The 13,046-nt window shown below is 40.3% G+C and overlaps 1 protein-coding gene across 3 annotated transcripts in view; it reads right to left on the reverse strand.

Moving 5' to 3' along the window:
- Positions 1 to 1,797: 1,797 nt before the first annotated feature.
- drd3 (dopamine receptor D3) overlaps positions 1,798 to 13,046 on the reverse strand; it is a 32,303-nt gene continuing 21,054 nt past the window's right edge. Inside the window, exons 6-8 of one of the 3 annotated variants that reach the window (XM_084747148.1) lie at positions 7,207 to 7,272; positions 4,323 to 4,695; positions 1,798 to 2,206 (exon numbers count right to left, since the gene is read on the reverse strand). In XM_084747148.1, coding sequence (XP_084603274.1) covers positions 2,010 to 2,206; positions 4,323 to 4,695; positions 7,207 to 7,272 — 636 coding nt within the window. In that variant the 3' untranslated portion in view covers positions 1,798 to 2,009. Of the gene's footprint in view, positions 2,207 to 4,322; positions 4,699 to 7,206; positions 7,273 to 13,046 lie in introns of all 3 variants that reach the window. The other 2 variants (XM_084747149.1, XM_084747147.1) reach the window with 2 other exon arrangements.

Genomic DNA, 13,046 nt, shown 5'->3' on the forward strand with positions numbered 1-13,046 from the left:
AAAGGCTCCCCTCTTATTTTTCCCTCCTGGAGCTATCCTCAATCCATCAACAGATTTATTTTCCTCCTACAGCCACTTTTGATCTTTGCTCTTTCAGTTCATCTCTTTCTTTTTTGGCTTTATTCTTTCCTACTCAGCTCTCCCATCATCCCTTATCTCCTTCTGTGTTTTTTTTTTCTCTCCAGATTCATTCTTCTTCTTGTGTGTCACTGTTGCGCCTCTTATGTCTCTAAATATCCCCCCTCTCAATATTGTGTTCCCTCATCTTCGTTCCTCTTGTGTTCTTCCCCACTGACGTATTCATGCTCCGTCTGTTGGTGTCGCCCGTCATCAGCAGCATTAAAACACACATATATACATAAACTCAGAGATGGGCAGTATTTTTGAATGTATTTAAAATACATATTTAATTACTTTTGAGTATTTTGTCATTTCTATTTTGCTGGGCAAACAGAAGTAATTTGTGGAAAAACACCTTTAGGAGCTTGTATTTATGTATTTGAAAGATTAAAAATACAAGGAGAAATCTGTAATATATTTGTTACTTACATTTGAAAACTCATAAAATGGATGATATATTAGAGATCAAGGAAACATTCTAGGTTGAAATACTCTCCTTTCTGACAATAACGCGACAGCCGCTGCGTCCTCCTTTGAAATTTCTATTCTGTTTTAGTTAATACTAGTTGCTGTGAGAATAATACATAGATGTCTTTGACACAACTTCAAAATGGTTCTTTCTTCACATTCTGTTGATAGTTGAAGTTGATTTTTAAAAGTTTTAAACTTTCATATTGCTCATTCAAGGTCAGACCAATACTGCTGTTCAAAGGCTAACTGCTGTAACCACCATTTTTGGTGGAAACAGAGTTATAATGAAGAATGAACCTCTTGATATCTGTTATATCTTGCAATAAAGTGTAGGAGAAAAAGCGGTTCAAAAATTGCAGTAACAACAAAATCTGGAATGTGAAACTATTACTGCAGTTAGCCTTTGTGTGTATTTGTGTCCATCTCTGCATGAGCTGAGTGATACTGCATATATATAAAGAGATTATTGCAAGCCTGGAAAACATTGCATCATTTTTTTTTATTTACAACACACTGTCCATGGCAGACCTGCTCACCACATGGTTTACAATCCTGCATGATTGGTGAAGATCACAAAGCTCACCACCGCATCCGAGCAGCCAGCTCTAAATCAGGGGGAGGTTTGCCAATAAACAAACAGTCCCTTTAAAAGAAAACACCAAAAATGTTTCCACTGTGCATTACATCAAAATCTCACTTTTTTTTTTTAAGTCTAATGAATCCACACTGAGCACAATGCCTCCACATCAATATATATGACTTCTTCAGTATGACTATCTTCAGTATGATGTGAGTCTTGGCAGGGGCCAATATGATCCCTCCCGCACAATTCAAGTGGACGCCCTTGAAATTTGATTTGTGCATGCGCTGATGGTGGTGGTGATGATGATGATGAGGGAGCGGGGTGAGTGGGGGAAGTGACTAACATCAGTTGATCCACATAGTGAGGTGGCAGCGGGCCTCAAGACGCAGTGGCCCACATCTCTATACGATCAATTTACCCGCCTTAAAGCTCCATCATGGCTCCAATAATGGAACTATGCCAATGAGCAGTATACTGTACATACTGTACAAGACATATCCACAAGAAAGTCCAACACCTTGTGCTATCGATAAGACTGTATGCATGTAAGAAGTAAAGTCTTATTTGAGGAATAATACTGTTCAAATGGAGTCCCAGCCCTGTTGAGTGTTAGTGAGTGAGTATTAAGGAGTAAAAATCCTCTTTTGTTTGCATTTATTGCCACAGTGTCTGTCCCTTTTCTTGCTTCATTGCTGCTACTGTGTAACTCCTCCAGGGCAAAAAGCAGGTGTGCCTGACCATGACCATGAGCATGACTGTGGTCACTGTTATGGAGTTGTAGCATGAGTGCACAGCCTCATTTCCATTTTAATTTCCTGGCACATCGTTGTCTCCCTCAGCAGCTGAGGATCTTGATGAAGGCCCGTCTGAACTCGATGTTGAAGGTGGTGTAGATAACAGGGTTGAGGGCACTGTTGACGTACCCCAGCCAGGTGAAAGCACTGTAAAGCCCAGGGGGCACGTAGCATGTCCTGCAGTGGGTGTTCAGAATGTGAGTCACAAAGAAAGGCAGCCAGCAGATGAGAAACACCCCTGGAGCAGCCAGAGAGCAGAGAGGCATGGAGAAAGGACGAAAACCAAAAACACAAGAGCAAAAATTGTAAGGAATGGATTAGACAGTGTGTTTGTTTGCTGTAACATAAGCTGCAAATCTTAGCATGCTTGGTTAACTGGGGCCTGTTGCCCTGAAGACAAACATCCATTGCTCTGAAAATACACACTAACTGCATTTAGGTAAGGTTAGGGTTAGTGTGTGCAGGGGTAGTGTGTATTTTCAGAGACAGAGATCTTCAGAGCGATAGGCCTTTGTTTTCAGAATAACAGGCTGTCGGACAAATGCGCTTTGCAATGAGACATTTTTCAGACTGTTGGGGTTTTGGATTCAGCCATCGGAACAATGTCATGGCATCGGCTAGCCTAACAGCTAGCTTACTGCAGACAGCAGTATCTAAATTTAGCTATTAATGTATAATAATAAATGTAGCCATTAGCTAACTACATTAATTATCATGTGCCGTTAAAGAATGCTACTTTATTAGAGCTCAGAGTAACAATTGATCGATGTTGCGTATATTAAAAGTTTGATGCATGATCTTTTTAAAGCCTTTAAAAATCCAAGCACACAAATGGAAAATTGTAAGGAATGGATTAAACAGTGTGTTTGCCTGCTTTAACATAAACTTCAAACATTAGCATGCTTGGCTAACTGGGAACTGCCCATGGTTCCTAAGTCCAATGCCAAAACTCCAATGGGCTGACAAATGTCCTATTGGACTGAAAGCCCATTTGTCTGCTGTTGGGATTAGGGTTTAGGATTAATGTGCTACTGCAAGGAGAGTGGGTATTTCTGGAGCAATGGGCTTTTGTTTTTGGGGTAACAGGCTATCAGACATTTGCGCTTTTGGTTCAGTGGAAAACTAACTAGCTTACTGCTCAGCAAGCATTCTAAACTCTAAAAAAGTTTTACAAAAGCTGTCTAAATTTAGCTTTTAATGCTTTTAATGCTTATTTTTGAGTGTTATGTGCTAGGAAAAAAAGTTGACATAGCAACAGGCTTAATGAGGGTTCAATTAAATTACTTAATACACCCAGCAGCAGCCAACAGGCCATAGTTTATTTTGTATAAACAACCATAAATGCTGCAGCATAGTTCAAACACTCATTAAATTCAAGCACTATAATTGGGGTCACAACATCACACCAAAGCAGTGATCAGTTGGCTGAAAAGCAGGTGGGACATGGGCTGGGCAGAGATGATTTTCTGTGTTTGCGTCACAGTTTTCACTGGCACCGCTGTAATGCAATCAGACACCCCTGATTACATTTTTGTCAGTGAGATCTGTGCTGTGCCAGAGCTAACTTGACCAGGCTTATAGCAACCTGGCTGATAATTGGAGCGTGTGGAAGCTGTGTCAGGAGCTACAGCGTGTGCCTAGACACACACTGTTAACCCGAAGCCAGCCAGACTTTTTTTTTTTTTTTTTGACGTTTCAGCTTGATTTGTTGTGGCTGTGCAAAATATGCAGCCAATGCACACAGAGTAAGCAAATGTGCCCGTGCCATCACAACCAGGTGAGAAAGCAGCACAGGTGACCAGGTACATAAAGCAGAAAAGTACATAAGAACAATGTTAAAGTAACTCTGTTGTATATTGCATCTGTAAAATTGCTTGTAATAAAGGGATAGTTTGGATTATTTAATATGGGGTTGTATGAAGTACTTCAGTTAGTGTATTACCTATAGTAGGTGGCAGTTGGCATGCCAACAGTTAGGAGAAGCAAAGCAATGGACTGCTGTGGACAGGGTCAGCAACAGAAGGTATTTCAGCCACTTAAAAAAGGTACCCACCTAAAACTATCAGTATCAGTTTAAGTGTATGCTATATTTAGAATATTTTCGCCCCTTGAGTTTGCCGTCAGACAGCCTTTTCTGACAGGAAACCACTGTTATATAAGCCAAAATACTGCTCTATCCAAACCAACCAAACTCCATGGGTGAAATCAGTTATTTTACCTCATATAACATTGGAATTGTTGGTCCTTTTCCAAACCGAGGGTGGCCATCTACTGTACTGACCATCGATAACTAACAACCCCACAATAAATATCTGAACTATCCCTTACCATGACATTTAACAGTCTCCACTCACCGAGCACGATGGCCAGCATCTGAGTGGCCTTTTTCTCCCGTGCGTGCATGCTCCTGAATCGTGGGTTGTTGATATGAGAGTGAGACACCGGCCGCAGCGAGGTGTGTGTTCTTCCGTTGGACAGATCCTTCACCTCGCAGCTCATCCTGACAGGAGGCGGCGCGTGCTGGTTGTTCCCCTCCGCCTCCTCCTCCCCTCGCTCCTGCTCCAGATCCAGCTCGGTGCGGCCGCAGGAGGCGTGACTGATGCTGCAGCAGTCGTGTGTGTCCACCGGGGGCAGCACAGAGTTCTCCACCGGTCCCGTCTTTGGGCGTTTGCGCCACAGGCATCCTGACAGCAGGCTGGGCTTGGACGGACCTGAAGGGTCTACACTCTGCTGTCAGGACAAGTGATACATGAAATCACTAAATAAATTGGACAGCGAAGAAGAAAGCTTACAACCAGAGCATGTTTAATTGCACGCAATCACATTTATTGTAATATTGTCATTAAAGCTGCACTAATTAATATTTTTATATAAACAATATATCAAATGACTGTGTTGTCAATCATCCCTGCTGTTCCCTCCAATTCTACAAAGTGTTTTATAGTTTTTCAGCTCATTGTTTTTCTCATCTGGCCTGCAGCTTTAAAGCCCCACTTCAGAGTATTTTAGGATTTTTAGGGCATTTAAAATTTTAGGGTCATTTCATCATCAAGTTATTACCTGACAATGTTGAAAAACCACATTGTGAAATATATAACATATCTTCCTCCAGGCTTGCACTGGTATAGTATCAAGCCCCTTTGTCACTCTTGACCCTTTAGCTGCTCCCTCTCTGGTGGGGTACTGATGTCACTAGAAAAATATAGCACCCTGAGACAAACTGTGTTATGTGATTTTGGACTAAGATTATATGAATAAAATCTGAATTGATTTGAGTGTGCACCACAGTTTTTGGAGATAACACTGTTGTGGCTCACTGTAGTGGGATGGCATTGTTGACAGGCATCCCTGAGCGTGCTGCAGGCAAAATGAGCATTATTTATCTATTTTGTTAAGTATATTTTGGGGCTTGGCATGTTTTTATTTGATAGAGATAGATAAAATGAGGACAGGAGAGACCAGAGAGAGAGAGAGAGAGGGGATGACACGCAGAAAAAGGCCACAGAATAGAATCAAACCCATGTCTGCTGTGGAGGATGATAGCCTCAGTACATGGGGCATACGCTCTACCAACTGAGCAACAGGAGCAGCATTGACTTAACCAGCGGGACAGCTGATTAGCCAAGGGACCTGTGGAGAAGGCTGGGGAACAGTGGGTGCTCAGCAAGCGAGGAGGCTCATTTACCTAACCTGCAAGGAGGAGAGGGAGAGTCATCTCCTGTAGGTGGGGTGCCTCTCGCCATCAGCAGACCCCCATCTCAGTGACTGGTGACTATGCATGATAACCTACAGTGCTTTACACTACCTGCCAAGAATAAAAAGGCCAACTAAGTTAGCTAGCTGGTGGATATAAGGGAGCATTTTGCTCTCTAAAGGGCTCTGTAGTTGTTGAAGAGATAGAGAAGTGAATATTGGATTTGTAAAGAAACACAAGCCTACAGTAAATGTAGTTCTGTGTCTGCGTGTAAAAAGCGAATTGTTTGCTTACTTGTTTGCCAGAACTTGATAAGGTGACACTGTGTCAATGTTGTGCTTTTCAGTTTATTTTCAGGGTTGCTGTGGCTCAGCGGTGAAGCAGGTTTTCCACTTATCTGAAGAGCAGCGGGCAGTTCAAGCTCCTCCAGCAGGCGTGTCCAACTCTTCTTAGGCAAGATACTGAACCCAAAATTGCCCCCAAAGCCTGTGCCAGCAGTTTATGAATATGTGTGAATGGAGGTCATTTAAAGTGCTTTGAGTGATTGGATGACTTAAAAGGTGCTATTTTAATGCAGTCCATTTACCATTTGTTCTGCTGCCTCCCAGTTTCTTAAAAAAATCAATTAGTGCAGCTTTAATGTTTGAACTAAAGTAATCACAGTTCATTGCTCTAGGTTGAAATATTACCTTCATCTTATCCTGCTTTAAACACATTTTAGAAGCTGAGTGGTACTTCAGTAAACTGACAAAAGTGTTGAGTACAACTCAGAAAGTTGGAGTTAATGGCCAATACATCGCAGAAGTGCTGTTCAGACAAACTGAAAGTGGTGACAAAGCTCTTCCTGCACCTCCTCTCCAAGTCTTTAAGTCCCACATACACAGTTAGTATTCAGCACATATCAATGTGACCACAATATCAATGTACTAATTGTAAAAGCCTGTTTATTGACTTCTTTTACTAGCAAATTCTTCCACTTTCTATCATCAACAAATTCAACAATACAGCTCCAATGAACCATTTCTCTGCAGAGTAATAAGAAGCGTTAGTTCTAAGAATTATTGTGCAATGTGTATTTCCAATATGGCCAGAAACAGGAATTTTCGTTTCTCATTTCACACATTTTCCTCAGGAGCATTACAGATTGTTATTCCCTTCGCCTTCAAACAGTCTGTGGCTTGTGCAGGTGCTGCAGTGCGTCACCCACAGACTTTACTCAGCTGACTAGTGACCAGGTGACACAAGGCAACAAGTCACGCATCACAATTTTCAGCTCCTTCTCAGACCCCTGGGCTGCGACTGCACAGCGGAACGAAGAACCTCAAGCTTGCATGAACATACACACAGAAGACAGGCTCACATGAAAAGCTAAAAACAGAACTGCCTTGCGTGCCACCATGTCACCACACGCCAACACAGTGAGTGCAGGGAGTTAGTCAGGCATTAGGCCACGCTGCATTCAACAAAACTAGAGCAATGAGAAGAAGAAATCATTTCAGGAATGTGTTGGATCTCAGTGTGGGATAGTTCAAAATAACACCTACCACTTTAATCCTTATAGGTGACAGGTCTTGCTTCGCCTTGGGAGTCTCCTCCTGCAGACAGGTCTCCTAGGGGAGCAGAGGGAAGTTCACGATCAACACCTCTGTCCGATCAGTCTACAGGTGCAAAACGTTTTTGTCATTCTCTTGGAAACTCATTGATTCATCTCTATTCATCTCAGAGGATGTATTAAACATCAAACAAATCCCGTTGAGTGTCGCAGAGAAAATGAATCAAGGGAATTAGGATTCACATCTGTTATATTTTCAGTCACTTTCACTTCAGAGCCAAACATGTGCGACTCAATTAAAGCTCGGAAATAAAGAAAGCTGCGTTTGAAAACGGGGAAAAAAAAAAAAACTGAAAGCCTCCGTCTTCATATCAAATGTTCCTTCAGTTGACTGAGTCAGAGTGCTATTATGTTATTTCAAAACACTTTTCCATTATAACTCTCTCAGCCTGAACTCCTCCAGGGCTTGGATCTTACAACGGGTGTCTCCACTCATGGATGAGATCCCAAACTGAGGCTCAACCACAACCAATTATCTGTAACCTGCTGTTAAAATACAGGAGTTGACTGTGAATTTGTGTGCAATGAAGGCGAAAAATAGAGTGGAATGAATGTAGCCACGTTAGACAGGAAGCTCCTGGATATAAAGCTGGTCCAGCTACTGCCTTGAATTATCTAATAAAGCCTTTTTATAAACAGTATTTTAAAAATAGGGTAGATACAGATGCACAGAGCATGACTTGATGTCTCCTTGCCCGCGGCTAAAAGATAAAGCCATCATTTGTATGATAGATATAACTGGGGCAAATATTAGAGTGATGGATGTGATCAAAGAACTGACAGCTGGTTGAAAACTAATTTCAGATTTGCACTGAAATGAGAAATCCACCATTTAAAGAGCAGTGACCTGAGCGGTCACCCTTGTCACAAAATTACCGATAGTAAAAAAAATGAGAGGTGATGATTCTTTTTAAGGACTAAAATATAATTTAGCCTTTGAGTCTAAAAATAAACATGAAACAAAACAAACAGTCTGTGATCTATCTAAAAACAATTTGTTTTTTTGTGGGTTATAGTTTACACTTAATTTAGCTTGTTTTTACCCAACATGTAACATGACGTTAGCTGCTCCCTGAACCTTAGCTGCACTTTAGTGCTAATTAGCAAATGTTAGCATGCTAACATGCTAAACTAACTAACACTACTTACAGCCATAGTGAAGAATGACTGTCATGTTTTGAGGAAGCTCTCTTTCGGCATTCCTCCACTTTCCTCTAGCTCTCCCAGAAGTCCTCTGATCAAATTGGAATGAAATTGCCATCATGTCTTGCATTCAGTTCTGCCTCAGTGTCTCTCAGAATTGCAAGCATCTTCATCGCGTCACTGAATATTGTTAGGTTTTCTCATGGACCACGGCCAGCCAAAGTTCAGTCAGTGGATCATTGAATATTGTTTCCAAGACAACAGGGATTTGTCTTCAGAAAGGAAAAAGGAAACACACTGTATATTTTCAGCACTCTTTTTCACTCTGATGGTGAAAATCTGAAATATGTCTGTGAGCGAGCATCAAGGGGAATCATGTCCAAAGCTAATCTGGCTTTTTTAAAACTTTGGTACGGTACTTTGCCTTCTCAGTCCTCCAAAACTGGCGATTGTGTTGTTGGCAGAGAAAACCTCGACCTTGTTTTCCAGGTTAAATTCCTGGATGACCACCAAGACCTCAGCTGCAATCTTCTCTTGTTTCTCTTTCCAATTCAACAAAGTCAATCAGTTTTGATTCCACAGATGTGCTGCAATCAATATCTGACCACTATTGGCAGCAGCTTTCCATTTCCATTACTGGATGCATCAATGGCCTAGAAGGGACTCAAAATCAACTGGCCCCTATTTTACCAAAACAGTTCACGATGGTGCTAACATGATACTGACTTGCTTTTTGTCCACATTTAAACTTTGGCCCATAAAGCACCTGTGTCAGTTGTGCTGTGACGTCTCTAGATCCCTAACCATGATGCGAAAACAGCCTCCTGCACAGATAAATCAGCCTCTACCTCCTTGTGGTAATTGTGGTAACAGAAAACCAACATGGACAATCAGCGAGGCTTTATGCTTTTTTCATCTGTGGATGTTCTACCACTGGCGTTGTTCCATGCTAACACTTGAAAAAAGAGCACGTACAAAGAGCGCAGTGAACCATAGTATCATCTTGACCTGTGCTGAACGTATAAATGGAAATTCTCTCTTTGTGTTGTCAATAGCTTTCCTGTTTCTTGGAGAGAGCCATTGTCAGCTCCACTTCAATCTCTGCGTGTCACTCACTTACTCTCTTGTGTCTTTCTTCTCCTCCAGTCTCTCTCTTCCTCTTTTCTTCACTCGTCTTCCCTCTCAATTCAATTCAATATGCTTTATTAGCATAAATGTCTTGTGAGCAATTTTGTAAAAGCGTTAAGAACAATAATACATAATAAAAATGGTAATAGAGTACATTATCACTATAATAACAGCAACATAAATATATATCACTCCTATTATAATGATATACACATAATCACTACCACAATAACTGCAATGACAGAAATAAATAATAAAGTGCTATTATCATCATAATACTGTCCTTTCTCTCTCTAAAGAGACGAATGATAATATAATATGAATCGCTAATTAGATTAGAGAAAAAAGAGAAACGCAAATAGAGGTCATTACATAAAATGAAATAAATACATGAAGTGTTTGTTTTCATATGTATATTAGTCTAAAGATATATTTATGGCATGTAGTCACACACTATGCAGCTAGGTGAGCTGCATGTGTGACCTATAATATAACCTTTTATTTTTCATCTTGTTCTCTGAAGTTAGGGATTAACAGATCTTTTTTTTAAAAAAAGTATGATGCTCTGGTATGGTCACATTTGTTACATTTTAAGTCAGGACTTCTTGTGTCGTCTTCTCTCTACGGCTGGACTGTGGTCACTCAGTCAGGATCTGTCTCTGCTTTGTATCTCTGACAGTAAAGAGATAATCTGCCAATTTATATTCATGATTTAGGGCCAGATAATAATTAAGTTTGTTTTGAGTTTTGGTTTCATCTTTCCAGTGATCCAGATAGGCATCTTTTGCTAATAATTTGGTTTTCTCTGATTGGTGATTGGAAGGCAGTACTGGTCAGAGGTTAAACTCTCTTGGCTGTTGTTCGATCAGTAAGTCTCAGGACCAGTTGATAGAAGAGACTGTTTTCGTTCCTTTCCTTCTCTTTACCTTTCCACCTCACTCTTCACTCTTTTTACTCCCTTAATTTTTCCTCTTCCTTTTCTACACTTTCTTCTCCTTCCTCTCCAATCTTTAAAAATAAGTAGCTCAATACTGGATAAAACACATTGCTTGCCTCAAGTTGATATTTTATCTGAAAAAAAAAAAAAACATTGTTTGGGATAATACATTTGCAGGCTCTGTAATCATATCTTGACCTTTTTTTCTCCTCTTTTTGCTTCCCACTCCCTCTCCACTCTACTTCATTTGAAAAGATGTGTGATGTTTTGGATTTACTTGATATCTGCTAGCTTCTGGCCAATTTTTCCACAGAAGTTTTCCCTAAATCTAGTGCAGAGCAAGAAGTGAATAGAAGAGGAAGAGTGATACGAAGCTGCTATACTGACAGCCATCTTTGTTGGCCAAAATAAACACAATGCAATTGAAATGTCAACCATTATTAGTATTTAACTTTGCTCTCTTTTTTGAGCCTGCAGTTAAAAATCAGGACAAGTCAACAGCTCCAGCTGGGGTGCAGGCCACCAAAAGCTACTAGTATTTAGCCATAATAATGATTCCCATCAGCCTTAGCTGTACTTTGTACTTAGTGATAATTAGCATGTTAACATGCTAAACTAATATGGTGAAAATGGTAAACATTATCTGTGTTAAACATCAGCTTGTTGTGAGCAGGCCAGATTATTGAAAAGGGGAGGCATTTCAATTTTTTGGGATGAGCTAGAAATGCTAGAAACCCCATTTCTAAATTTCCTTTATCTGAAAGTCCTTTTCAGATGCCAGCTGGATCAGGAGGGCTTAGTGTTTCTGAAGCATTCTGTGTTCACCACAATGAATTCCACAACATCAATAACTGATGACAAGGGAGTGACAATTACTTATCAGCTGATCTGCATTGATTAGAGTGAAGATCTCCTGGCCTGTCACTGTGCGTCTCTCTCTAAACCTCCATATGGCTTCACACATGTGATGCCGCTTTGATGCACCCTGCATTATTTATCCGACTTTCCATGGCGTATTTCCAATTTGTAAATCCAGTCACAGTAAAGTGGCGTCTGGAGATGATGCAGGTGACTGAAACCTCAGACAAGGAGAGCAGAAAGCAGCGTCTTCTTGAATTGAATATTCCAGACAATCCCAGGATGAATACCATGAGCTCGTAAAAAGATCGTAGGAAACTTTGCTTAAATCACTTGCCTGTGGTTTTCAGTGGACAAAACATCTGTGGTATGAGCTTGATTTTCATGTTAATGTTGGAGAAGTTTGAGGCTAACATTAATGCAACAGGATGGCCTAAAGTTAGTGACTGTTGCATTGGTGGTTTTGCTGCACTTGCTTCACCACAGTTTGTCTCCGTTGCTGATTATGCTGCTGGCTCTTGCTCTACCTTTGTAGGTTCGGTTTTTGTTTTTTTGTTTTTTTTGACATTATCAAATATCCATGCCAGCATTTGCATCACTTTTTCAGCTTTTTTCCCAGACCAGATGCTCTGTGTATAGCTGCCTAACACTGCTTCCTAACTGGAAGCAATGCAAACAAGCAAACATCAGATTGTTTCCATTTTCCCAATTAAGCTGTTCGGAATTACAAGCAAGTAAACTGTCCCCCAGTTATATAGAAACTTAATAAATGTACATTAGTTATGAATAAATAACTTAGACAGTTAAATTACTCATCTGCAGAGGGAGAAATCATGAGCGTACCAGCTGCTACGATGCTCATAGTACATCTGGACCATATTTTTCAACATTTTTTTACACTCCATCTTAGTTTAGGTGTAGGCGGAAGGTCCCTATTGGCTGATTCTGGCCAATTATATTGTGAGGAGTCTTACACTTTTTAATTAATTTATCTATCTGTATTTTTTCTTTTTTCCTCAAAACTCATGTAGTCTTGTGAAAATGAGCACAAGGCTCCTCCACATTAAATTACTATATTTATCTTGAGCCGTTTTAATTAAGAACAGATTCAGTTTCACCACGATGGCTGTGTCAGCACGAGCTTTACAGTACATTTACATTTAATCTTTGACCTGTGTCCATCACAAAGGGCCAACTGCACACATTTACAGAGCACCCTCACACAAAGTCATGCTGATTTTCTCTCCTTTTAGATCAAGTAACATTCCTGAGATTCCTCTGACATTTCCTCTGAACACTTTTACCTGTGAATTATAAAAATCCATGCATATGAGAAAAAATACTTTTATATGGACAGTGTTTCTGACAGCAGCAATGCATTTTGATACCATAATGGAGCCAGTTACGAGGCTTTAGGGGAGGTTTTACTACAGTGAAGTATGTGCACATAAAAGGAAAAGGAAAGGTGAGCGACTCCAACAGTAAGAGGTTGCAATATAAAGGTGAAATGTAATTTGCAAGTCATTATGAGTGTGCATAATGTGAGCCATTGTTACTGAGGGGGAGAGATTGTATCTATATGAGAAATATAAGGTTGCTGCAAGGAGAAAAACTTGCTTACACAAAAAAAAAAATCAGCTCATTAGAAGCTAAAGAAAATATCAGCACTATTCTAAGCCTGACCACTATAAATTCATGACTTTAAT

This window comes from Lutjanus erythropterus, chromosome 21, assembly GCF_056507025.1.
Source record: "Lutjanus erythropterus isolate fLutEry1 chromosome 21, fLutEry1.hap2, whole genome shotgun sequence".
Lineage (NCBI taxonomy): Eukaryota > Metazoa > Chordata > Actinopteri > Lutjaniformes > Lutjanidae > Lutjanus > Lutjanus erythropterus.